This window comes from Hyla sarda, chromosome 6 (assembly GCF_029499605.1).
Source record: "Hyla sarda isolate aHylSar1 chromosome 6, aHylSar1.hap1, whole genome shotgun sequence".
Taxonomy (NCBI): Eukaryota; Metazoa; Chordata; class Amphibia; order Anura; family Hylidae; genus Hyla; species Hyla sarda.
In genome coordinates, this window is record NC_079194.1 from 142942853 (window position 1) to 142967813 (window position 24961).

At 45.8% G+C, this 24961-nt stretch overlaps 2 protein-coding genes across 13 annotated transcripts in view; one reads left to right on the forward strand and one right to left on the reverse strand.

Moving 5' to 3' along the window:
• Positions 1-18548, reverse strand: GINS3 (GINS complex subunit 3). 3 transcript variants are annotated; one of them, XM_056525396.1, is made up of 4 exons: positions 18228-18548; positions 10791-11024; positions 656-738; positions 429-566 (listed from the first exon to the last, which is right to left on the reverse strand). In XM_056525396.1, the coding sequence occupies exons 1-4, from the start codon at positions 18393-18395 to the stop codon at positions 494-496; spliced, it is 558 nt and encodes a 185-aa protein (XP_056381371.1). In that variant the 5' UTR covers positions 18396-18548; the 3' UTR covers positions 429-493. The 3 variants fall into 3 exon arrangements, with proteins under 3 accessions (XP_056381370.1, XP_056381372.1, XP_056381371.1); XM_056525395.1 differs by lacking the exon at positions 656-738 and having other exon boundaries at positions 1-566; positions 18228-18522; XM_056525397.1 differs by lacking the exons at positions 656-738; positions 10791-11024 and having other exon boundaries at positions 1-566; positions 18228-18533.
• PRSS54 (serine protease 54) overlaps positions 18523-24961 on the forward strand; it is a 26971-nt gene continuing 20532 nt past the window's right edge. For all 10 annotated transcript variants that reach the window (XR_008845065.1, XR_008845064.1, XR_008845063.1 and 7 more), the window contains exons 1-2: positions 18523-18658; positions 18743-18801. Coding sequence is in view for 7 of the 10 variants with exons in the window: in XM_056525388.1 (XP_056381363.1) it covers positions 18648-18658; positions 18743-18801 (70 nt within the window). In the remaining 3 variants the exon portion in view is untranslated. The remainder of the gene's footprint in view (positions 18659-18742; positions 18802-24961) is intronic.

Below are 24961 nucleotides of genomic sequence, written 5' to 3' on the forward strand. Positions count from 1 at the left end.
TTTACTGTGAATGATTCTTTATACCTCAAAGTAATAGAGTATATTTACAGTGTGAATTTTAAGCAGTACACATGAGTCAGCAGGAGATCCATTCTCCTATATATAGAGCTAAGTGTAGCCTTTTCCAGGAAAGCTGATCAATCCTGCAATGAAAGGCCCATTACTGCCTGCAGCTCAGAATACATCACCCCTGCAGCTCCTGTGCTGTGATATATATGCACTGTCATATCTATTCCTTTATATTTATACCAGAATGACAAATTGGGAGACATGAGCCCCAGATCCTCAGATGACGAGTCGGCATCCATGACAACAGTAGGGATTAGGAGCAACCACTACGTATCAGTCTCATTAAATTTCCTCTTCCTGTAACTCTGCACCAAATTAGATGCCGTGATCTGATATGCTGTCCCACGCTCCCAGCTCTGAAAAGCATTCAAGCCCTTCTGTCCAGCCCGAAACAAGCTTCGCTCCAGCTCATCCAGCCTTGCCACTAGGGCAGACGTGTCCTCATTGTAAGCATTCTGAGAAGAGTCCATGATGCGCCGAAAACGACCAATGAAGGTCTAGAAAACAAAACATGTTGTACCATAAGGAGATTGTCACAATTTATGTAGCCACAAAAGAAATTGAGCTCTTTCTAGCAACAAAATACCTGAGGGTAGGGCAGATGATATTACAGTGTGAACACTCCATAAGATTTGTGTCTATCCTTGCACAACTACAGTTACTGCATACCTGTGAAGGAAAATGTATTCTTGACTTTTGGACCAGACAAATCTACACTAGGAGGTACCACCCCAGCTTATCTTTTCAAGAAAATGCACATGACACTGGTGACTGTTACTAGCAGAAAAGACTACAGTTCTAACATTAATGTTGTTGCCAACCAGCCCCTCAGAAGTACAGGTATAGAACAGGTGTATTTAACCTCTTAACGACGCAGGACGTAAATGTACGTCCTGGTGCGTTGATATTTAACGCATTTACATCCTGTACATAACCACGAGCGCACTGGGAGGGGGGGGGGGCTGGAGTGTGTGGGAGGGGCTAATGATAGCCGGGACCCTGGGCTAATAGCGTGTGGCACCGATCGTTGTGCCGCACACTATTAACCCTTTAGACGCGTCTAAAATGAAAGTAAAAAGCTTCCCGACAGCTCAGTCGGGCTGATTGGGACATCGCGATAAAATCGCGATGTCCCGATCAGCTAGTACGCGAGCGAAGGTCCCCTCACCCGTATGTCGCGTCCGATCGGCGATTGATTGCGCTAAGCCTGGGGCTGAAGCTTGAGCAATCGACCGCCTATAACACTGATGAATGCAAAGCTATGGGAAAAGTATAAATAAAAACAAACAAATGTGGTATCCCTGCATGCGGAAATGCCTGAATTATAAAAATATATCATTAATTAAACCGCACGGTCAATGGCGTACGCGCAAAAAAATTCCAAAGTCAAAAGCGTATTTTTGGTCACTTTATACAATGAATATAAAGCAATCAAAAAGTCCGATCAATACAAAAATGGTACCAATAAAAACTTCAGAACAAGGCGCAAAAAATGAGCCCTCATATCCGCCCGTACGCAGAAAGATAAAAAGTTATAGGGGTCAGATTTTTTTTTTTTTTTTTTTTTTACGTACACATTTTCCTGCATGTAGTTATGATTTTTTCCAGAAGTACGACAAAGTCAAACCTATATAAGTAGAGTATCGTTTTAACCGTATGGACCTACAGAATAAAGATAAGGTGTCATTTTTACTGAAAAATGTACTGCATAGAAACGGAAGCCCCCAAAAGTTACAAAATGGCATTTTTTTTCTTCAACTTTGTCGCACAAAGAATTTTTCCCCCGTTTCACTGTGGATGTTTTGGTAAAATGACTAATGTCACTGCAAAGTAGAATTGGTGGCGCAAACAATAAGCCATCATATGGAATTTTATGTGCAAAATTTAAAGAGTTATGATTTTTAGAAGGTGATGAGAAAATGAAAAGGGTAGCTCCACCATCCTATTTTTTTTTTTTTTTGCTAGCCACTCCAAAATCAGTCCTTTTTCAGTAGCCGGTTTTTAAATGTATATTAAACCTTTTTAATGAAAAAAAATAAAATAATAAAAGTATATTAGTGATATGTTGTAGCACATAAGTACTACAACATATCAAAAAATAAAGTTGGTGACAGCGCCGATTTAAGGTGTTGATTAAATATTTTTATTGTTCGGACATTTACGCACGCGGCGAAACCACACATTTATATTTAGTTTTTTTTATGGGAAATTCAGTTTCAGACTTTTATTTAGGGAAGGGGTTAAATTTTCCTTTTTTTGCTACGATGTTATAGCCCCCATAGGGGACTATAACATTGCACACAATGATTTCCAACACTGATCCCTGCCATGCAATAGCATGGCATGGATCAGCGTTATCGCCGCTCGATTGCTCCTGCCTGAAATTCAGGCACGGAGCAGTCATTCGGCGACTGGACCGCAAGGAGGCAGGTAGGGATCCTCCTCGTGTCCTGCAAGCTGTTCGGGACGCCGAGATTTCACCTCGGCGGTCCTGAACAGAACCACTGAGCTTGCCGGGAAGGTTTCACTTCAGACACCGCGATCAACTTTGATCGCAGCATCTGAAGGGTTAATACCGGGAATCACGGCAATCAATGATGTTTGGTATTAGCCGCGGGTCCCAGGGCGTTCTATCGTGGGAGCCGGCGTAGGATGTAAATATACATCCTGCATCATTAAGGGGTTAAAGGGAAACACTGGAAAACATTTTTATTAATTTTTTTATCAACTGGTGCCAGAAAGTTAAACAGATTTGTAAATTACTACTATTAAAAAAAAAAATCTTAACCCTTCCAGTACTTATTACCTGCTGTATGATTCATAGACACCTCTGTCCATTTTAGGAACTGTCCAGAGTATAAGCAAATCCTCATAGCAAACCTCTCCTGCTCTGGACAGTTCCAGACATGGACAGAGATGTCAGCAGAGAGCACTGTGGTCAGACAGAAAGGAAATTCATGAAGAAAATAACTTCTTGTTGATCATAGCAGCTGATAGGTACTGTAAAGATTAATATTTTTTAATAGAATATACAAATCTGTTTAACCTTCTTGTTGATTTAAAAAGGAAAAAAAAAAAAAAAAAAAAAAAAGGAGTTTTTATGCTTACCGTAAAATCTCTCAAAAGATCCATGGGGGGGGGGGGGGGGGGGGGGGGACACAGACCACGGGTGTATGCTGCTGTCACTAGGAGGTTCGACACTATGGCAACAAGAGAAGTCGCCTCCTCCCAGCAGGGTATACCCGCCCACAGGCACCTGAGGTAATCAGTTTTAGTCCCAGAGCAATAGGAGGAGAAGACCGACAGGTCAAGAGAAGACCACAAACTGTCCGAGCAATCAGAAGAAAAAGCAACTGACCACATCTTCGGACAGATAACTGAAGTGGGAACACCAGAAAAAGAGGGGGGGGGGGGGGGAGCTGTGTCCCCCAATGGATCCTTCGAGAAAGATTTTACAGTAAGCATAAAAAAAAAAAAAAAAATCTCCTTTTCTCTATCGGCTCCATGGGGGGGGGGGACAGACCATGGGACGTACCAAAGCAGTCCCTTAGGTGGGTAAGGAATCAGACAGGTGGACGGTTGGACCACCGCTGTCTGCAACATCCTACAGCCCAGAATAGCATCAACCGATGCAAAGGCATGAATCTGGTAGCACCTTGAGAAAGTGTACAAAGACCACCATGCGGATGCCTTACAGAACTACAAGGCTGAGGCCATGTAGTGGATGGCCCAGGATGCCCCGAAAAAACAGGTGGAATGAGCCAACCCCTGAAGGGTGGGATCTTCCCCTTGCAGCGGTAAGCTCCCAAAGAGAGCAGACCGGATCCACAAAAAAAATGGTGGTCGTAGAAGAAGGTTGTCCTATACAACGTCCTTCCGGAAAAACAAAAAAGGGGGTCACACTACCGAAAGGAAAGAGTGACAGAGAAGTCCGAACAGCCCTCACCACAACCAGGTTGTGGAACAAACACTTCCAGGAATGAGAAGGGGCCGGACAAGAGGACGGTAGGACAAGGTTTTTTGACTTTTTCATCTCAATGAGAACAATCTCAGGTAAGAAGGACGGACGAGCTACCAGCTCCGACACCCTCCTAACAGAGGTAAGAGCAATAAGGAACGCCACCTTCTGGGGAAGGAGGCGAAAAGAAATGTCCCTGAGAGGGTCAAAAGGGTCTTAGGTGCTCTGCAGGACGCCCAAGTGTAAGTCCCAAGGGAAAATAAAGGGACTGATAAGGAGGGGCAGCTTGTGCCACTCCCTGAACTAGGTTCGGACATGATAATTGAACGTCAAATAACGTTGAAAAAGAATGGAAACGGCCGAAAGCCAACCACGACAGGAGAAAAAGACTGAGTTTCACACCAACAGAAATAAGACCACCAGGTATGGTGGTAAACCTTTGTAGTGGAAGGCTTGCGAGCCCTCAGTATGGTGTGAACCACTTGGGAAGAGAAACCCCGGGTCCTCAAAACCGCTGTCTCAACATCACGCCTTCAAAAGCAGAGACGGTAAATAGGGGTGGCACAGGAGACCTGATATAGGAGGTCTGGACGATAGGGAAGGTGCAGAGGTAAGTAGTACAGGAGCCTGACCACGACGACGTACCACGCCCGCCGGGGGGCCAGTCTGGGTCACGAGAATGGCGGGAACGCCCTCTGCTGAGAGTTTCCTCCGGACCCCGAAAAGAGAGGAAGGGGAGGAAACATAAGGTAGGGCAAAGCCAGACCAATAAACAGATAAGGTAGGGCAATGCCGACCAAGAAAGAGTTACGCTAGGTTGTGGTGGGACATGCAGAAGTCCACGCCTGGGAGCACCCCAGAGGTTGCAGATCACTGCAAAACCCCTCCAGATGTAGGGACCACTCGCCTTCGATGGCTGAGGAGCGGCTGAGAAAGACCACATCCCAGAAACGCCCGGAATGAAAAGCGCCGAGATGGCCGGAAACCTGATTTCTGCCCAGGAGGGAATTTCCTAAGCAGCAAGCAAAGAAAGGATGGCCCTAGGCCCCAACATGAAGGGGGGAAAAAAGGGCTTCGAGGGACCAAGGCCCCAGACCGGCCAGTCCATGAAAACACCTCCCCAGCCTGACAGACTGGCAGGGAGGGGCAGGAAGGAACGGCCCCGAAAAAGCAGCCACCATAGAAGGGACCGACAAGACTGTCGAGTGACAATGGAGACCTGTCCCACCGGAAGAGAATCACCAATTGAAGAGGTCGGTGATTAAACTGGGCAAATGGCACGGCCTTCACGGCCGCCGCTAACCGACCCAGGACATCCATGCAAAAGCGAATGGAAACTGGGAGCAGGGTGCCGATGTCATCGGAATTTGATAAAAGAGTCAGCCGATTGGTTGGCAGAGTTGAAAACGGGCAGAGGCCGTGTCGAACTGGAGCCCCAGGAAAGCTGTTGGACTTGTCCAAAAGGACCATCCAACCGAAGAGAGACAAGGTCTGGAGGTTGAGACCAAGACTCTCCAGGATCTGGTCCCTGGCTGGAACTCTGATCAGAAGGTCATCCAAGTAAGGAATCACGGAAACAACTGTTGTCCGTGAAAGGGTCTATCACAGGCGCCGGGACTTTGTTAAAGGTCCGGAGAAGTGGCCAGACCGAAATGGAGAGCCACAATAGAAAATGACCGTCCGGAACTGCAAAGCGGAGGTACCGCTGATGACCGGAACAATGAGATGTGGAGGCATGCATCCTTGATGTCCACCGAGGAACGAAAATTCCCCATGAACCAGGGATGCCAGCACCGAACGGAGACACTCCATTCGGGATGGGAAGCAGAAGATGCTGGCTGAGATACTCGAGAACCAAGATTGGGCGAACAGAAACGCCTTTCTTGGGGACCACAAAGAGGTTGGAATAAACCTCGAAAACGTTCCCCTGAAGGAACCGGGACAATGAATGTGCGTAGTCCAGGCATCCCGGAAGAGTAAGAGGCGACCCATCAGATCGAGGAAGGCCTACAGGTGCCCGATGAGGCCGCAAAACGGCCTGAACGGATAGCCTACCTCCAGGAGGAACGGGATCGGAAGGAAGGAGCCCTCTTCCCGAGAAGGCGCCTGGCTGGACCTTTTGTTGGTACCAAAGGTCTGCAGGACCGGAAGGAGGACTTACGACGAAAGTGGTTCTGTGAGCCTTATCCAGAGGTAATAAAGAACTCTTTCCTGCCCGTCGCCTCACTTCCTGAAGGTGGCATCCGCATTCCAGGCTTTAAGCCACATGGAGGGACGGTGGCTACCAGGTAGCTTGTGGCAAAGGCAGCAGAATCCAGAAAATCTCCATCTGTGGAGCATTGGAGAGCTAGATTAAAGAAATCCCCCAGAGGGATCTTGAAGACTACCCTGGCGGAGTTGGGAGACCATACCGAAAGGGCCTTGACACCCAGGCAGAAGCAAAGGTAAGAAGAACCTGCTGCCTCAAAGGCAAAATGTGCCAAAGCCTCCACCTTCATGTCCGCTGGATCCTTGAAGGCAGCCGCATTAGCCAACGGCCGGGTAGGCGCCTTAGAGAGGCTGGAGACCGGCGGATCCACAGTTGGAGAGGAGGTCCACCGAGCAATGAGGTCCTTGGCGAAGGAATACCGCGCTTGAACCTTCTTTGTTTCCTGAAACTTAGGGTGCCTCCAGGCAAATACCAGGAGGGCGTAAAATTCAGCTTGAGAGCTGAAAGTCTTGGGTGCCGGTCGGGCACATATTAAGGAGACTTCTGGAGCCACGTCCGAAGTTCCTGGGTCCTTTAGATGGAAGGTGTCTCTTATGGCCGCAACCAATGAGTACACCACATCAGGCACATCCGTGCGGTCCTCTGAGTCGGAGGCCGAATCAGAAACCTCATCCACAAGTTCTCCAGGTGAATGGAAACAAGGTGAGGCAGCCCTGGAGGTTGGGCACGATGAAAGGAAACTTATGGAGCCACGTCCGAAGATCCTGTGTCCTCTAGATGGAAGGCGTCTCTTATGGCCGAAACCAATGAGTGCACCATGTCCGACATATCCGTGCGGTCTACTGAATCAGAGGCTGAATCGGAAACTTCATCCACAAGTTCTCCAGGTGAATGGGAACGTGGGAGGCGGCCCTGGAAGAGAGGGAAAAGGACCTGGTATGTGGGTCTGGAGAGCCAAAGCGGCGACCATGGGAGCGTCCTCTAGGGGAGTGACGCTTGCTACAGGTCAGTAACGGGGCGATGCCTGCGAGGGGAGCGCCCGTGCCTGCCAGAAGACTCGGGGAATCAGATGAAAACACCCCTATGACGCTGCGAGAGCGCTAGTATAGGGGGAGAGCGGGACCCTTCGAAAGGCCGGTGTAGGAAGGGCCTCTCTAAGGCAGTCACCACATAACGGGAGACCTGAGCCAAGTCGGATATAGACCAGGAGAGAGAGGGAACCAGGGCTGGAGGGGCGGCCGAACCCACTGGGTCTGGAAGAACAACTGGGTAGAATAGCAGGGGGCTCTGGGGGAGCAGTGGTGCAGGCAGAACAAGTGGTTCAGCAGAACCAGACACTTTTGAGTTACAGCTATAACAGATGTAATGAGTGGCTAACACTCCAGATATCTGTTTAGAGGTAGGAACAGTTCTGGGTACAGACAAAGTAAAAATTTAAATGTCTCACCCAAGACTATGTCCAGGTATCCTCCCCAGGGCAGCTGAGGGAAACTCCGCTCTAGCAGTCAGAGAGGGAGAATATGCCGGCCAATCGCAAGAGAGGGCCGAGCTAGGAGCAGGGGCGCTGCTGATTGGCCCTTGCCACCATGTGCGCGCGCACAGCGCTGATTGGTGGCCAGTTCACGCCCTGTAGAAGCCCTGGCGGTCCTGGGTGGGCGGAGTTAAAGCGTACCGGGAGAATAAGTAGAACAGTAATGGCGCCCGCTCCTTGGCCTGAGCGCACATGCGAATGCATATGCGCTCGCGGAGAACGGAGCGAGCGAGACGCCGCCGGCAGCAGCCACTGCTGAAAGCTAAAGTAGGCCGGCGCTCTGAGAAGAGCAACGCCGCGGCTGTCTGCCGCGCTAAAGGTCTGCTCTAGTTCAGTCAGAAAAAAAGCACACACACAAATGGCCAGTGAAATAAACTGTCCCCTTACACACATGCCACTGCTCACCCCAGAATAAAGAAAGCCCCCTGTCCATGCCAACCCCATTAGACACATGAGAAAGGTGGGCCAAAAACTGTGGGTCTCCAGAGGTTGCAAATCCGCACCTAAGGAAGAAAGGGAAATATACTCACCTCAGTCAGAAGAACTTACCTAATGGAGTCTTCTGTGGAGTCTTCAGTCAGCTTTTTGTCACCTGCATCACGCCAGGCTACCATGTGCGAGCGAGGCGAGCAGGAAATAGGGGGCCCCGGACCCATGAGGTACAACCCCAGACGCTGACCGTTGGTGAGAGGGGGTTAACAGCGCATATACGCAATGTCTGTGCCCCCTCCATCGCAATGGGGAAACAGTGAGCCGCAGTTCCCGAGTCCCCAGCTGAAAACGTGAAAGAAAAAGGAATAGAAAACTAAACACATCCCTAACTAGGAAAATAAAACATAAGACCTGGTCTGGAGAGCACTCCAGACCATGTCCACCTCCTTAAGACTCTAAGCTAAAACTGATTACCTCAGGTGCCTGTGGGCGGGTATACCCTGCTGGGAGGAGCCGACTTCTCTTGTTGCCATAGTGTCGAACCTCCTAGTGACAGCAGCATACACCCATGGTTTGTGTCCCCCAATGGAGCAGATAGAGAAAAAGATGTTTTCCAGTGGTGTACCCCATTAAGTCTGCAGACCAATGGCATCAGCTTTCCATTCCCCTGCTGTCCGGACCTTTAAGAGGAGCCATCTCTCAATATCAAGGTGACACTATCAGTGGTATATAGAAAAGCTTTCAGCTGCAAGGCAGCTTTTACATTAGGTGCTTTGCAACAAAGAAGTGTTCTTATGCTAGGTGAGTAAAATATTTATTCATTGTTCAGAGATTATAAGGGAGAAAGCTGAAGGGGAGGTTAAACTAGGCACAGACTGAGGATCACATATCTGAAGCTGGCATTCCCCCGCCTACCCCAGAGTCAGTGGTGTATTCCCAAGATGTCTGTTTCCAGCACTGAACACACTACACTGGATAGTTTAAAGATAGAATAAATAAAAGGATGGGATTACTAATGGAAGGCACAGGGGGCAACTAACTCAATACAGTAGTAGAAGTACAAAGGGCTTATTTTAACCCCTTAAGGACTCGGCGGTTTTTCTTTTTTGCATTTAAATTTTTTCCTCATCCCCTTCTAAAAATCATAACGCTTTAAATTTTGCACATAAAATTCCATATGATGGCTTATTTTTTGCGCAACCAATTCTACTTTGCAGTGACAGTCATTTTCCAAAAAATCCACGGCAAAACGGAAAACAAATTAATTGTGCGACAAAATTGAAGAAAAAATGTCATTTTGTAACTTTTGAGGGGCTTCCGTTCCTACGCAGTGCATTTTCAGTAAAAATGACACCTTCTCTTTAGAAGGTCTATACAATTAAAATGATACTCTACTTATATAGGTTTGATTTTGTCATACTTCTGGAAAAAATCATAACTACATGCAGGAAAATGTATACGTTTAAAATTGTCATCTTCTGACCCCTATAACTTATTTTTCCGCGTATGGGCCAGTATGAGGGCTTATTTTTTTTGCGCTGTGTTCTGAAGTTTTTATCGGTACCATTTTTTGCATTGATCGGACTTTTTGACCGCTTTTTATAAATTTTTTTATGATATAAAAAGTGACCAAAAATACACTATTTTGGAACTTTTTTCCACGTACGCCATTGACCATGCGGATTAATTAACTATATATTTTTATAGTTCGGACATTTACAAACACTGCGATAACACATAAATTTATTTTTATTTACAGTTTTTTTTATGGGAAAAGGGGGGTGATTCAAACTTTTATTAGGGAAGGGGTTAAATGACCTTTATTAACTTTTTATTCACTTTTTTTTGCAGTGTTATAGCTCCGATAGGGGGCTATAACACTGCACACACTGATCTTTTGCCCTGATCCCAGCAAAGCCATAGCTTTGCATGGATCAGCGTAATAGGGAGTTGATTGCTCAAGCCTGTAGCTCAGGCTTGGAGCAATCAAACGCCAATCGGACGCGACGGAGCAAGGTTAGGGGGCTTCCGCTCACGTCCTAGCTGATCGGGACATGGTGATTTCATTGCGATAGTGCCGATCAGCCCCACTGAGCTGCCGGGAAGCTTTTACTTTCACTTTCAGACACGGCAGTCAACTTTGATCGCAGTGTCTGAAGGGTTAATAGTGCGCGGCACAACGATCGGTGCCGTGCGCTATTAGCTCAGGGTCCCGGCTATGAATAGAAGCTGGGACCGACCCGGTGTGATGCCAGGCGCAGGGCGTACAGGTACACCCTGCGTCCTTAAGAGGTTAATCCCATGAATCTCACATTAATGACCCAAATATGAAGCATATTTGGGTATCTAATGTGATGAAACTGGGATACCTTTTCATATTGTGATGCACCCACGTACCTCGCATGAAGAACTCCATGCGCCTCGTTTCCAGCCTAGTTTATGATCGGTTGGGGTCTAGCAATCGAACACCTAGGTAAGTGAACCTTTACTAAATTTAGTGGAGTAACCCTGCTATAGAACATGGAATGGGTGCTTAATATGTTTGTTTAGCTGTGGTCTCTCTGTAGCACTGGTTCATCTGGGGATTTTACCTGCAATATTGTCTTTGCAATCTCTGTATTTTCCGGACTCTCAAAGTTGAGCAGCTGGAAGCCAAAGCCATAGTAATGTGGTCCCATCTTGTGCAGGTCCACCACATTAGCATCTGCACTAAAGACGGTTCGCCAGCCTTCCTGGTAGATCTTTGGAAGCTCAACAGAAACAATTCTTCGCTTATTGTCATACAGACCCTTCACCATCCATAGCGGCAACTCCATCTTGGTGCCCTAATCAAGAGAATAAATCCAGTATTATAGCAGAGCTGTAAGGAGTGACTGGGGTAATTATCTCACATGTCACTGGCAACACAAGCAGCTTTCTCCACTGCTGTTGCGGCCTTTATCAGTGACATATGGCCTAGATGCGCTCTCACCCTTTTTACACAGAAGCTTGACATAAGGAGGAGTTAGGCAAAACACTTGTTAGCAACTGGAGTTATTTATTCCGTGCCCCAAACTGTCCATCTGATGCAAAGCACAATAGACTACAAACTGTTATCCCAATGGGACTAGGTTCCTACTTCATTTAACCTTCCCTACATTCTCAGATCTGTGTTGGCTTTGCAGATGGTCGAGAGAAACCCTGACCCATGTCTGGTTATCTTTCCCCGCTTTTAACCTGTTAAGGACGTAGGACGTACCTGTACGACCGATCCCGGTGTTTAAAACACCGGGTCGGTCCCGGCTGCAGGGTCGGGACCCTGGGCTAACAGCGTACGGCACCGATCGTTGTGCCGCGCGCTATTAACCCTTCAGACACGGTGATCAAAGTTGACCGCCGTGTCTGAAAGGGAAAGTAAACGCTTCCCAGCAGCTCTGTCGGGCTGATCGGGACATTGCGATAAAATCGCGATGTCCCAATCAGCTAGGACGCGAGTGGAGACCCCCTTACCTTGCTCCGTCGTGTCCGATCTGGGTTTGATTGCTCCAAGCCTGAGCTACAGGCTTGAGCAATCAAGCCCCTATCTCGCTGATCCATGCAAAGCTATGGCTTTGCAGGGATCAGCATAAGAGATCAGTGTGTACAGTGCTATAGCTCCCTATGGGAGCTATAGCACTACAAAAAAAAAAAAATTTAAAACAATAAAAGTTTGAATCACCCCCCTTTTTCCCATAAAAAAAAAAAAAACTAAATAAAAACAAACGTGTGGTATCACCGCGTGCGGAAATGTCCGAACTTTAAATATATAATTAAATCACACAGTCAATGGCGTACGCGCAAAATAGCGTATTTTTGGTCACTTTTTATATCATGAAAAAATGCATAAAAAGCGATCAAAAAGTCCGATCAATACAAAAATGGTACCGATAAAATCTTCAGAACACGGCGCAAAGAAGGAGTCCTCATACCGGCCCGCACACGGGAAAAAAAAAAAAGTTATAGGGGTTAGAAGATGAGAATTTTTAACAAATTTTCCTGCATGTAGTTATGATTTTTTCCGAAGTACGACAATATCCAACCTATATAAGTAGGGTATCATTTTAACCGTATGGACCTACAGAATAAAGAGGTGTTATTTTTACCGAAAAATGCACTGCGTAGAAACGGAAGCCCCAAAAAGTTACAAAATTAAATTTTTTCTCCAATTTTGTCGCACAATGTATTTTTCTTCCGTTTCGCCATGGATTTTTGGGTAAAATGACTAATGTCGCTGCAAAGTAGAATTGGTGGCGCAAAAAATAAGCCATCATATGGAATTTTATGTGCAAAATTTAAAGCGTTCTGATTTTTAGGTGATGAGGAAAAAATGAAAATGCAAAAACGGAAAACCCTGCGTCCTTAAGGGGTTAAAGAGTTCTAGAGCAGGTTAGTTTCTGTGTTTGTTATTGCAGACATTACTGGGACCCCAGCTTGAGCACTACATTTTTACTGATGGCATCCAGGACAGTGATTTTGATGCGATATAAGAACACCCAGCCTCCCACATTGTCGTAATGGTACACCGTAATCGTGATTGAGATGTGGGGGGGGGGGATGGGGATATTTTATCATTCGTTTCACACTTTTTTTTGGCGTTTATTGCAAAAGTGTTCACATACATTCTTTTCAAATAAGCAGTGTGGTGGAAGTAAAGAGCTTTCACTTGTAGTGGTTGCCGTTTTATTAAATGAGAATTTTAAATGGTTACAAAATCTCACTCCAGACCACTATTTGAAACTTGCTTTGGGTGCATTCACACCACGTTTTGGGAGTTTTTTAGTCCGGCAAATAAAAAGATACAGTTTAACTCCTTAAGGACCAGGCCCATTTTATTTTTGCATTTTCGTTTTTTCCTCCTCTCCTTAAAATCATAACTCATATTTCCATCCACAGACCCATATGAGGGCTTGTTTTTTGCATCAATTTTACTTTGTAATGACATCACTTATTTTACCATAAAATGTACGGCGCAACCAAAAAATATTTATGTGGGAAAATTGAAAAGAAAACCGCAATTTAGCTAATTTTGGAAGGTTTTGTTTTCACAGTGTACACTTTATGGTAAAAATGAAGTTTTCTTTATTCTGTCGGTTAATACGAATGAAATGATATCCATGTCATATGCTTTTCTATAATTTTACAGCTTATAAAAAAAAACCTCAAACTATTTTAACAAAATTAGTATGTTTGAAATTGCCCTATTTTGACTCGAGCCTGTGTCATACCGGCCAGCCCCCAGCTGAATCCTGTAGCTGGGTGTCAGCGTTAATAGCTGTCATGTAACCCTTTAGATCGCCGCTGTCACACACCGTTATATGGGGGCGGGGGGGGGGGGGGTTGGCGGGATCACTACAGTAGATGATTCACGGTCACCATTGATCACCATCTAACTCTGGGCCACACGTATGACCAGAATCGTCAGTGTGACTTCACCGGCGATTTGGGGCGTTCGCCGACATGATTTGGGGGGGGACCCTCAGGTCTGATGAAGTAGTCTTGTACTACAAAAACAGCTGTCACAACGGTTATAAGGAGGTTTCCTGGCGCTGCCTTCCGCTGCTGGTCTATCCACACCGTGTACCCTGCCATGTGTTTTCACACTTGAATAAAGGGCATAAGAAATGAGTAAGTGGTGAGTGCTTTCCTAGCATCTTTCTATAATCCAATGCTGGAAGCATTTTGTGCATTATAGGAGTGAGCACCACCTGTCTCACGAAACTCCCAGCTTTCATTATTAGCTGTATTCAACATGCCTAGTTAGGCTAAATCTATGCAGTGCCAGACAAATTGTTTCTAGTATACACTATTTCCAAAGTTATGCCCATTACTAATTCTGTTTCCATTGTGCTCCTGTGCACAATGGAGGTGGGGAGCAGGCTCACCCAGCTCCCCTGCCTCATCAATATTCACTCCCTGTCCTGCCCTCTTCTGTAACGTGAGATATGGGGGTCTCCTCAGGGTGCTCATGTATAACCCCAGCTGTATATAATATGGGGGGTGAGGTCTCCTCAGGGTGCTCATGTATAAAATCAGCTGTATATAATATGGGAGGGGTCTCAGGGTGCTCATGTATAACCCCAGCTGTATATAATATGGGGGGGGTCTCCTCAGGGTGCTCAAGTATAACCCCAGATGTATATAATATTGGGGGGTGCTCATGTATAACCCCAGCTGTATATAATATGGGGGGGTCTCCTCAGGGTGCTCATGTATAACCCCAGCTGTATATAATATGGGGGGGGTCTCCTCAGGGTGCTCATGTATAACCCCCAGCTGTATATATAATATGGGGGGGGGGGTGTCTCTTCAGGGTGCTCAAGTATAACCCCAGCTGTATATAATATGGGGGGGTGCTCAAGTATAACCGCAGATGTATATAATATGGGGGGTGCTCATGTATAACCCCAGCTGTATATAATATGGGGGGGGTCTCCTCAGGGTGCTCATGTATAACCCCAGCTGTATATAATATGGGGGGGGGGGGGTCTCCTCAGGGTGCTCATGTATAACCCCAGCTGTATATAATATGGGGGGTCTCCTCAGGGTGCTCATGTATAACCCCAGCTGTATATAATATGGGGGGGGGTCTCCTCAGGGTGCTCGTGTATAACCCCAGCTGTATATAATATGGGGGGGGTCTCCTCAGGGTGCTCATGTATAACCCCAGCTGTATATAATATGGGGGGGTGCTCATGTATAACCCCAGCTGCATATAATATGGGGGGTGCTCATGTGTAACCCCAGCTGCATATAATATGGGGGAGGGGGGTCTCAGGGTGCTCATGTATAACCCCAGCTGTATTTACTATGGGGGGGGGTGCTCATGTATAACCCCAGCTGTATATAATATGGGGGGGGTGCTCATGTATAACCCCAGCTGTATATAATATGGGGGGGGTGCTCATGTATAACCCCAGCTGTATATAATATGGGGGGGGTGCTCATGTATAACCCCAGCTGTATATAATATGGGGGGGGGGGGTGCTCATGTATAACCCCAGCTGTATATAATATGGGGGGGGGGGTGCTCATGTATAACCCCAGCTGTATATAATATGGGGGGGGTGCTCATGTATAACCCCAGCTGTATATAATATGGGGGGGGGGTGCTCATGTATAACCCCAGCTGTATATAATATGGGGGGGTGCTCATGTATAACCCCAGCTGCATATAATATGGGGGGTGCTCATGTGTAACCCCAGCTGCATATAATATGGGGGAGGGGGGTCTCAGGGTGCTCATGTATAACCCCAGCTGTATTTACTATGGGGGGGGGTGCTCATGTATAACCCCAGCTGTATATAATATGGGGGGGGTGCTCATGTATAACCCCAGCTGTATATAATATGGGGGGGGTGCTCATGTATAACCCCAGCTGTATATAATATGGGGGGGGGTGCTCATGTATAACCCCAGCTGTATATAATATGGGGGGGGTGCTCATGTATAACCCCAGCTGTATATAATATGGGGGGGGGGGGTGCTCATGTATAACCCCAGCTGTATATAATATGGGGGGGTGCTCATGTATAACCCCAGCTGTATATAATATGGGGGGGGGTGCTCATGTATAACCCCAGCTGTATATAATATGGGGGGGGGTGCTCATGTATAACCCCAGCTGTATATAATATGGGGGGGGGGGTGCTCATGTATAACCCCAGCTGTATATAATATGGGGGGGGTGCTCATGTATAACCCCAGCTGTATATAATATGGGGGGGGGGGGTGCTCATGTATAACCCCAGCTGTATATAATATGGGGGGGGGGTGCTCATGTATAACCCCAGCTGTATATAATATGGGGGGGGTGCTCATGTATAACCCCAGCTGTATATAATATGGGGGGGGGTGCTCATGTATAACCCCAGCTGTATATAATATGGGGGGGTGCTCATGTATAACCCCAGCTGCATATAATATGGGGGGTGCTCATGTGTAACCCCAGCTGCATATAATATGGGGGAGGGGGGTCTCAGGGTGCTCATGTATAACCCCAGCTGTATATAATATGGGGGGGGGGGTGCTCATGTATAACCCCAGCTGTATATAATATGGGGGGGTGCTCATGTATAACCCCAGCTGTATATAATATGGGGGGGGGTGCTCATGTATAACCCCAGCTGTATATAATATGGGGGGGGGGTGCTCATGTATAACCCCAGCTGTATATAATATGGGGGGGGGGGTGCTCATGTATAACCCCAGCTGTATATAATATGGGGGGGGTGCTCATGTATAACCCCAGCTGTATATAATATGGGGGGGGGGGTGCTCATGTATAACCCCAGCTGTATATAATATGGGGGGGGGGTGCTCATGTATAACCCCAGCTGTATATAATATGGGGGGGGTGCTCATGTATAACCCCAGCTGTATATAATATGGGGGGGGGTGCTCATGTATAACCCCAGCTGTATATAATATGGGGGGGTGCTCATGTATAACCCCAGCTGCATATAATATGGGGGGTGCTCATGTGTAACCCCAGCTGCATATAATATGGGGGAGGGGGGTCTCAGGGTGCTCATGTATAACCCCAGCTGTATTTACTATGGGGGGGGGTGCTCATGTATAACCCCAGCTGTATATAATATGGGGGGGGTGCTCATGTATAACCCCAGCTGTATATAATATGGGGGGGGTGCTCATGTATAACCCCAGCTGTATATAATATGGGGGGGTGCTCATGTATAACCCCAGCTGTATATAATATGGGGGGGTGCTCATGTATAACCCCAGCTGTATATAATATGGGGGGGGTGCTCATGTATAACCCCAGCTGTATATAATATGGGGGGGTGCTCATGTATAACCCCAGCTGTATATAATATGGGGGGGGGTGCTCATGTATAACCCCAGCTGTATATAATATGGGGGGGGGTGCTCATGTATAACCCCAGCTGTATATAATATGGGGGGGGGGTGCTCATGTATAACCCCAGCTGTATATAATATGGGGGGGGGGTGCTCATGTATAACCCCAGCTGTATATAATATGGGGGGGGGGTGCTCATGTATAACCCCAGCTGTATATAATATGGGGGGGGGGGTGCTCATGTATAACCCCAGCTGTATATAATATGGGGGGGGGGGGGGGTGCTCATGTATAACCCCAGCTGTATATAATATGGGGGGGGTGCTCATGTATAACCCCAGCTGTATATAATATGGGGGGGGGGGGGGTGCTCATGTATAACCCCAGCTGTATATAATATGGGGGGGGTGCTCATGTATAACCCCAGCTGTATATAATATGGGGGGGGGGTGCTCATGTATAACCCCAGCTGTATATAATATGGGGGGTGCTCATGTATAACCCCAGCTGTATATAATATGGGGGGGTGCTCATGTATAACCCCAGCTGTATATAATATGGGGGGTGCTCATGTATAACCCCAGCTGTATATAATATGGGGGGGGGGGTGCTCACGTATAACCCCAGCTGTATATAATATGGGGGGGGGGGGTGCTCACGTATAACCCCAGCTGTATATAATATGGGGGGGTGCTCATGTATAACCCCAGCTGTATATAATATGGGGGGTGCTCATGTATAACCCCAGCTGTATATAATATGGGGGGGGGGGGTGCTCATGTATAACCCCAGCTGTATATAATATGGGGGGGTGCTCATGTATAACCGCAGCTGTATATAATATGGGGGGGGGTGCTCATGTATAACCCCAGCTGTATATAATATGGGGGGGGGGTGCTCATGTATAACCCCAGCTGTATATAATATGGGGGGGGGGGTGCTCATGTATAACCCCAGCTGTATATAATATGGGGGGGGGGTGCTCATGTATAACCCCAGCTGTATATAATATGGGGGGGGGGTGCTCATGTATAACCCCAGCTGTATATAATATGGGGGGGGGTGCTCATGTATAACCCCAGCTGTATATAATATGGGGGGGGGGGGTGCTCATGTATAACCCCAGCTGTATATAATATGGGGGGGGGGGGGGGGCACTGCTTGAGGTGTGACATGATCACATGACTTTACCTCAGGGATATTGTCGCTGTCTCCCCCTTTTTCCAGGAAGCCCAGGCGGGGGAAGCCGCTCTCCACCCGGCATGGCAGCTTCTCCTGAGACATCAACAGGTCATCGAGTGACAGGAAGTTCTCCTCCCGGCCAAGGCTGGCCTCCACCGGCATGTACGAGTCCCACATCTCGTCTCCCGATTCAGTTTTGCTTCACTGACAGACTCGGTTTCCCGCCTTGCACGTTCTAATCCTGGCTTTGAAGGACACGCCCCCTAACGTCACGACGCGTCTTCTCCCCCTCAGAGCAGCTGCCCGTTCCGTTACTATGGCGATAACGTTCCCATAGCTTTGTGTCATCCAGCGCCCTCTCCCGGAGGCGTGTGACAGCGCATCCTTCTGTGTATTTCGTATCCGTAAATCTGGATGTAGCCCTGATTGATGAATATGAAGTGAGGAAACAGCCATGATGCAATGTCTTGGATGATATTCTGCAGGTGTCAGCCTCACTAGTGCTCATGATTTGTGTATTTTAGGGTCAATATGATGATGTGCAGCACGATCCTCATCGCCTGTATCCACTGCTTGTCTGCCAGTAGGTATCCTATGCGCTGGTGTTCAGTAAATTCATGAACAGTTCATAAGATAGGAGACGTTTCTTTCCACTGCAAATAAAAGGGAAGACAAAGATGGGCCTTATTTACTAAAACTGTCTAAAGAAATATGTTGTTGCCTATAGCAACCAACAGTTTTATATTTACCTATTTTGCATCTGCCCCATCATATATTTATAGAGGAAAATGAAATGCCAGGTGAAATACAGCGGGGTAAGGCTAAGTTTCTACTTGGTTTTATGTCCTGCGTTTTTTGGTTTGAAAAAAACACAAGAAAAAACACCTGAAAAAACGCCAGTGTAATTCCCTGCATCTGGCATTTATTCTGGAGTTTTTTTTCATTTGTGTGGAAATTGCATTTTTGGCCCCTTTGGCATTCTTTTATTTTGTTTTTGGTACCCAAAATGTGTTGGGTACCAAAAAAAAAAGGATGCAGTAGTGATGGGGAAAAAAAAACGAAATTTATATTTTTTATAACAAAAATTTTATTAATTTTTAATAAAGTGTGTGTGTTTCACAATTTTTTTCCCTCTCTTTTTTTGACATTTTTTAGGTAGTACTACTACTTTAAGCATGGAACACACTGTTCCATGATGGGAGTAGTAGCACCTGTACTAATAGACATATCGCCCAATGCGATCGTCCATAATATAGCAGAGATGTGGAGCGGCTCTATACAGCGCTCACATCTCTGCACTATACTCCGGCCAGTGATGTGAATAGAACTTCATATTTTAAGCCCAGAGTGGGGATTGGCCGGATGGTTGCAGCCAATCACAGCTCTGCAGAGATGCGAGCGCTGTATAAGACGATCACAGCGGATGTCAGGAGTGATACCCCTGTGATCTTTCCTTAACTGCAGATACTACTACTCCCTGCATGGAGCACACTCTGTTCCATGTTGGGAGCTGTAGTACCTGCAGTTAAGGAAAGATCACAGTGGATGTCACTCCTGACACCCGCTGTGATCCTCCTGTATAATGTATAGATGCGGCCAGCCGCTCTTCTATGGTTCCCTGCACTGACGTATATATACACCTATTCATATTTCCCACAGAGAGTTGTGATTGGCTGGAACCATCTGGCCAATCACAACTCTCTGTGGGAAATATGAATAGGTGTATATATATACGGCAGTGCAGGGGACCATAGAAGAGCAGCCGGCCGCATCTATACATTATACAGGACGGACCCGGGGCAATCTGTCAATTAGTACAGGTACTACTACTCCCATCATGAAACAATGTGTGTTCCATGCTGGGAGTAGTAGTACCACCTAAAAAAAATAAAGAATAGAAAGTGAAAAACACACACACTACATTTTTATTATTGTCTATATTTTTAGTGCCCTGTCCGCCCACATAAATTGATCCCTGTTTAAAAATTAATAAAAATGTTATAAAAAAGATACATTTTGTTAAATAAATTTTTTTTCCATCACTACTGTATCTTTTTTATTATTATTTTTTTAATGGTACCCTAGCTAACATCTGGCCACAGCGGTTTTTGGCCGAAAAAACGCCATGCGGCAGAATTGACGTTTTTCTTGGCGTTTTCCCCCAAAAAGAAAACAAGTAGAAACTTAGCCTGAGGTAAACTCTCCTTTACATGTCACCCTTCTAATCCAGGAAGAAGTACAATGCTGACAGATACTGTTAACGGGAACAGCAGGCACCATTTACTTCTATGGTCCAGCCCTTAACCCCTTAAGGACCAAGCATTTTTCTGTTTTTACACTTTCATTTTTTCCTCCTTACCTTTTAAAAATCATAACCCTTTCACTTTTGCACCTAAAAAACCATATTTTTTTTGCGCCATCAATTCTACTTTGTAATGACGTCAGTCATTTTAGCCAAAAATCTATGGCGAAACAAACAATTTTTGTAAATTTTGGGGGGTTCCGTTTGTACGCAGTACATTTTTTTGGTAAAAATGACACCTTCTCTTTATTCTGTAGGTCCATACGATTAAAATGATACCCTACTTATATAGGTTTGATTTTGTTGTACTTCTGGAAAAAATCATAACTACATGCACGAAAATTAATACATTTAAAATTGTCATCTCCTGATCCCTATAACTTTTTTTATTTTTTTGCGTACGGGGTGGTATGAGGGCTCATTTTTTGCGCCATGATCTGACATTACCATTTTTGTTTTGATCAGACTTTTTGATTGCTTTTTATTCACTTTTTATGGTTTAAAAATTGACAAAAAATACGCTATTTTGGACTTTGGAATTTTTTGGGGAAAAGGGGGGGTGATTTAAACTTTTTTTTTTTTTAAACATATTTTTTTTCAAAATTTTCAAAATTTTATAAACATGCACACAGGGCATTCCTGTGAAATAATGTGTAGTATAGATATATTAACTATATCAACAAGACATATCACGATGCAGCATTATCAAATCAATCGAGCAACCCGCACCCCTTCCCCATCCCATCCTAAGCAATAATCAGAACGCCAACCGGCGGAAGTCATTCAGGAGAATATCATGATACTATAGGTGAGATCCCCTCGCATCGGATTTAAACTTTTAATAAGGAAGGGAATGTGTGTGTTTTTAAACTTTTTTTTTTTTTTTTTTTACACTTTTAGTCCACTTAGGGGACTTTTAGGAGGAAACATTTGATTCCTCATATAGTTCAATGTGGTTCCATAGAACCACATTGATCTGTGTGCTCTGAGCTCGATTGATAAAGCCTGCCAGGCTTTATCATTCTGAGCGCAGGAGCTGGCACTAAAGGAGAGGTAAGACCTCAGGCTACCTCAGCAGTCGCTGAGCTGGGGGCCAGCGTTAATAACCGACATGCGGCGATCGCCGCGGGCGGCTATTAACCCTTAAGATCGCCGCTGTCAAAGTTGACAGCGGCATCTAAAGGTGCCTTTATCCTATCCCTGGTGGTCCAGTGGGGTGGATCTCCCCCCCCCCCCCCCCCCCCCCCGCCGAGCGGGCGCGTGCAGGGGGGGGGGCATTCCACTGCTGCTGCGGCGGCTCCTGCGCTCTGAATGATAAAGCCTGGCAGGGCCAGGCTTTATCAATCGAGCGCAGGGCACACAGATCAATGGGATTATATGGAATCCCATTGATCTGTATGAGGAATCTAATGATTCCTCCTAAAAGTCCCCCATAAGGGGACTAAAAGTGTAAAAAAAAAAAAAGTTCAAAGTTTAAATCAAACCCCTTTTCCCAAATTCCACATAAAAAATATATAAACATAATAAAAATAAACATATGTGGTATCGCCGCGTGCGTAAAGGTCCGAACTATAAAAATATATCATAAATTAAACCGCACGGTCAATGACGTACGCGCAAATAAAATCCAAAATAGTGTATTTTGGGTCACTTTTTTTTACCAAATAAAAAGCGATGAGAAAGTCCTATAAAAAAAAAAATTATACAGATTAAAACTTCAGATCAGGGTGCCAAAAATGAGCCCTCATACCACCCAGTACGTGGAAAAATTATATAAGTTATAGGGGTCAGAAGAGGACAATTTTAAATGTATTACTTTTGTACATGTAGTTATGATTTGTTTCAAAGGTACGAAAAAATCAAACCTATATAAGTAGGGTATCATTTTAACCGTTTGGACCTACAGAATAAAGATAAAGTGTAATTTTTCCGAAAAATTTACAACATAGAAACGGAAGCCCCAAAATTTACAAAATGGTGTTTCGCCGTAGATTTTTGGGTAAAATGACTGATGTCATTACAAAGTAGAATTGGTGGCGCAAAAAATAAGCCCTAATATGGATTTTTAGGTGCAAAATTGAAAAGGTTATGATTTTTAAAAGGTAAGGAGGGAAAAACTAAAGTGCAAAAACAGAAAAACGCTTGGTCCTTAAAGGAAATCTGTTCTCAGTATCACCCACACTAACCTGTCATATAGGCTTGTAGTGCGGGTGATACTGATCAGTATCCCCCGCACTACAAGCCTGTATGACAGGTTTGTGTGGGTGAAACTACATCCCTCAAGGAAGGTAACAAGGGGTACAGTGAGTACTTATACCTCACAGGTTTTTTGAACAATGGGCCGTAAAATGAAAAATTTGATTTTTTACACTAAAATGCTGGGGTTACCTAATTTTTTACATTTTCTCAAGGGGTAATTGGAGAAATTGGGTTACAAATTTTGGAGGGCTTTTTCTCTAGACTATGGAAATACATCCACATATGGGGAAACGTGTTGGGCGGGCGGGCGGGCACACAACAAGGCTCAGAAGTCATACAGGTCAGTTTGTATTTGAGGCCTATGGCATATCAGTAGCTGACTATTACATACATTCAGAGGAAAATACAAAAATTAAACACCCACATGTGACAACATTACAGAAAGTACCCACCCTGAGGAATGGGTATAGGGGTAAAGAGGACATTTTGAACGCACAGGTGTTTCCTAAATGTATTTTCCAATTTTCAACCTATGAGCTGCTTCATCTTTCTGGGAAAAACTAACATGTGACTCCGAATTGTCGCCTGGAAATACGACAGAGCTCAGCGAGAACTCTTCGCATTTGAGGCCGATGTTTGTTACGGACCTAACAGTTAGATACATTCAGAGGAAAATACATGAAAGGAACGCCCACATGTGAGCCTATTACAAACAGAACACCCCCTAGGGAAGGTGTATAGGGGTGAAGTGGAGATTTGGTACTTTGGGGGGGGGGGGGGGGAATGAAAATTGCAATTTTAATATGGATATGCCAATTCCCAGAATGATGACCTAGAGTATAGCTGAAAGTAAAAATGATGCCCGCTCCAAACCCTATGCTCTGAATCATCATTCTGGGAATGTGATGTGAGTGGCCATCCCTATTCCGTTACCTCAAATGCGCACCCCGCTCAGGTGGGGAGAGAGCGCTGAGCATTTGAGGCAACTGCAAACCCCCAATGCTGTTGACTCTGTGTCCCTGTGTCCATTACCCTTTTTATCAGGGGTATTGTGATATAGGTTTTTGTGTTTTGTTTTTGTTTTTTGGGGGGGGGGGGGGGCTGTTTGGTTTAAAAATTTGGAGGACAATGTACTCTGGACTGGTACATTGGAGTATAATTCAGGGGAATTAAAATCAGGGAAAAGGATTAAAAATTTAGTGCTCCATGGAAGTGTGATACTCCCTGAAACAGTTTTTAGTGCAGAGGCCCGGATGATCGGGGCAAGTGTCACACTGAGTGGTGGTGTCCTTCAAAATCCCCCTCCTGTGACACACACTGCATTTTTTCACGATCTGGGGCACTGAAGTTCCAGAGGTGCTCTGACCCGCTCCTTGGCGGTCACCAAAGATGAGGGCCTTTAGAACTACCTCTTGAAACTGCAGGTATGTCCCTGTGTTGCCAGCATACTGGGACAGTACAAAAGAGTTGTACATGGCAACCTGTATCATGTAGACCGCAACTTTTTTGTACCATACCAGTGTTTTCCGCATGGCATCATATGGCTTGAGGACTTGATCAGATAGATCAACTCCCCCCATATACCGATTGTAGTCCAGAATACAATCGGGCTTGAGAACCAGTCGGTGCTGCCGTTCCCATGAATTTGTGGTGAGCATAAGGACATCCCTCTTGTCCTTATACCTGACCAGCAACAGGTTTTCATGGGAAAAGGCACGGGACTTACCCCGGGGGATAGGAGCATGTAGGGGATGGGGTGGAAGGCCTCTTTGATTCTTCCGGACTGTCCCACAAGTGACCGTGGATCTGGCGGCGAGGGATGTGAAGAGAGGGATACTAGTATAAAAGTTATTCACGTAAAGGTGGTAACCTTTATCTAGCAATGGGTTCAAAAGGCCCCAATCGATTTTCCCGGTAACACCCAGAGTGGGGGGACATTCTGGGGGTTCAAAACTAGAATCTCGTCCCTCATACACTATAAACTTGCATGTGTACTCTGAGGTACTCTCGCAAAGTTTATACATCTTCACTCCATACCGCGCTCGCTTGGTAGGGATGTATTGCCGGAAGCTGAGTCCCCCCTTAAAGCTGATGAGAGACTCATCAATAGCGACCTCCTGCCCCGGGACATAGGCCTCCCAAAATTTGGCCCCGAAGTGGTTGGGACATTATCAGCATAATGCAAACATTTCCGAATGGCCTTGAACCGGGGACGTGTCATGGCCATACCGTAAAGCGGGGT

What these genes read in the sequence shown, in the direction of transcription:
- GINS3 (XM_056525395.1), bottom strand. Translation starts at nt 18,395, where the DNA reads ATGTGGGACTCGTACATGCCGGTGGAGGCCAGCCTTGGCCGGGAGGAG. An exon ending in ACAGCGACAATATCCCTGAG is followed by an intron (nt 11,025 to 18,227) that starts GTAAAGTCATGT and finishes TCTCTTGATTAG; the next exon opens with GGCACCAAGATGGAGTTGCC. An exon ending in TTGCAAAGACAATATTGCAG is followed by an intron (nt 567 to 10,790) that starts GTAAAATCCCCA and finishes TTTGTTTTCTAG; the next exon opens with ACCTTCATTGGTCGTTTTCG.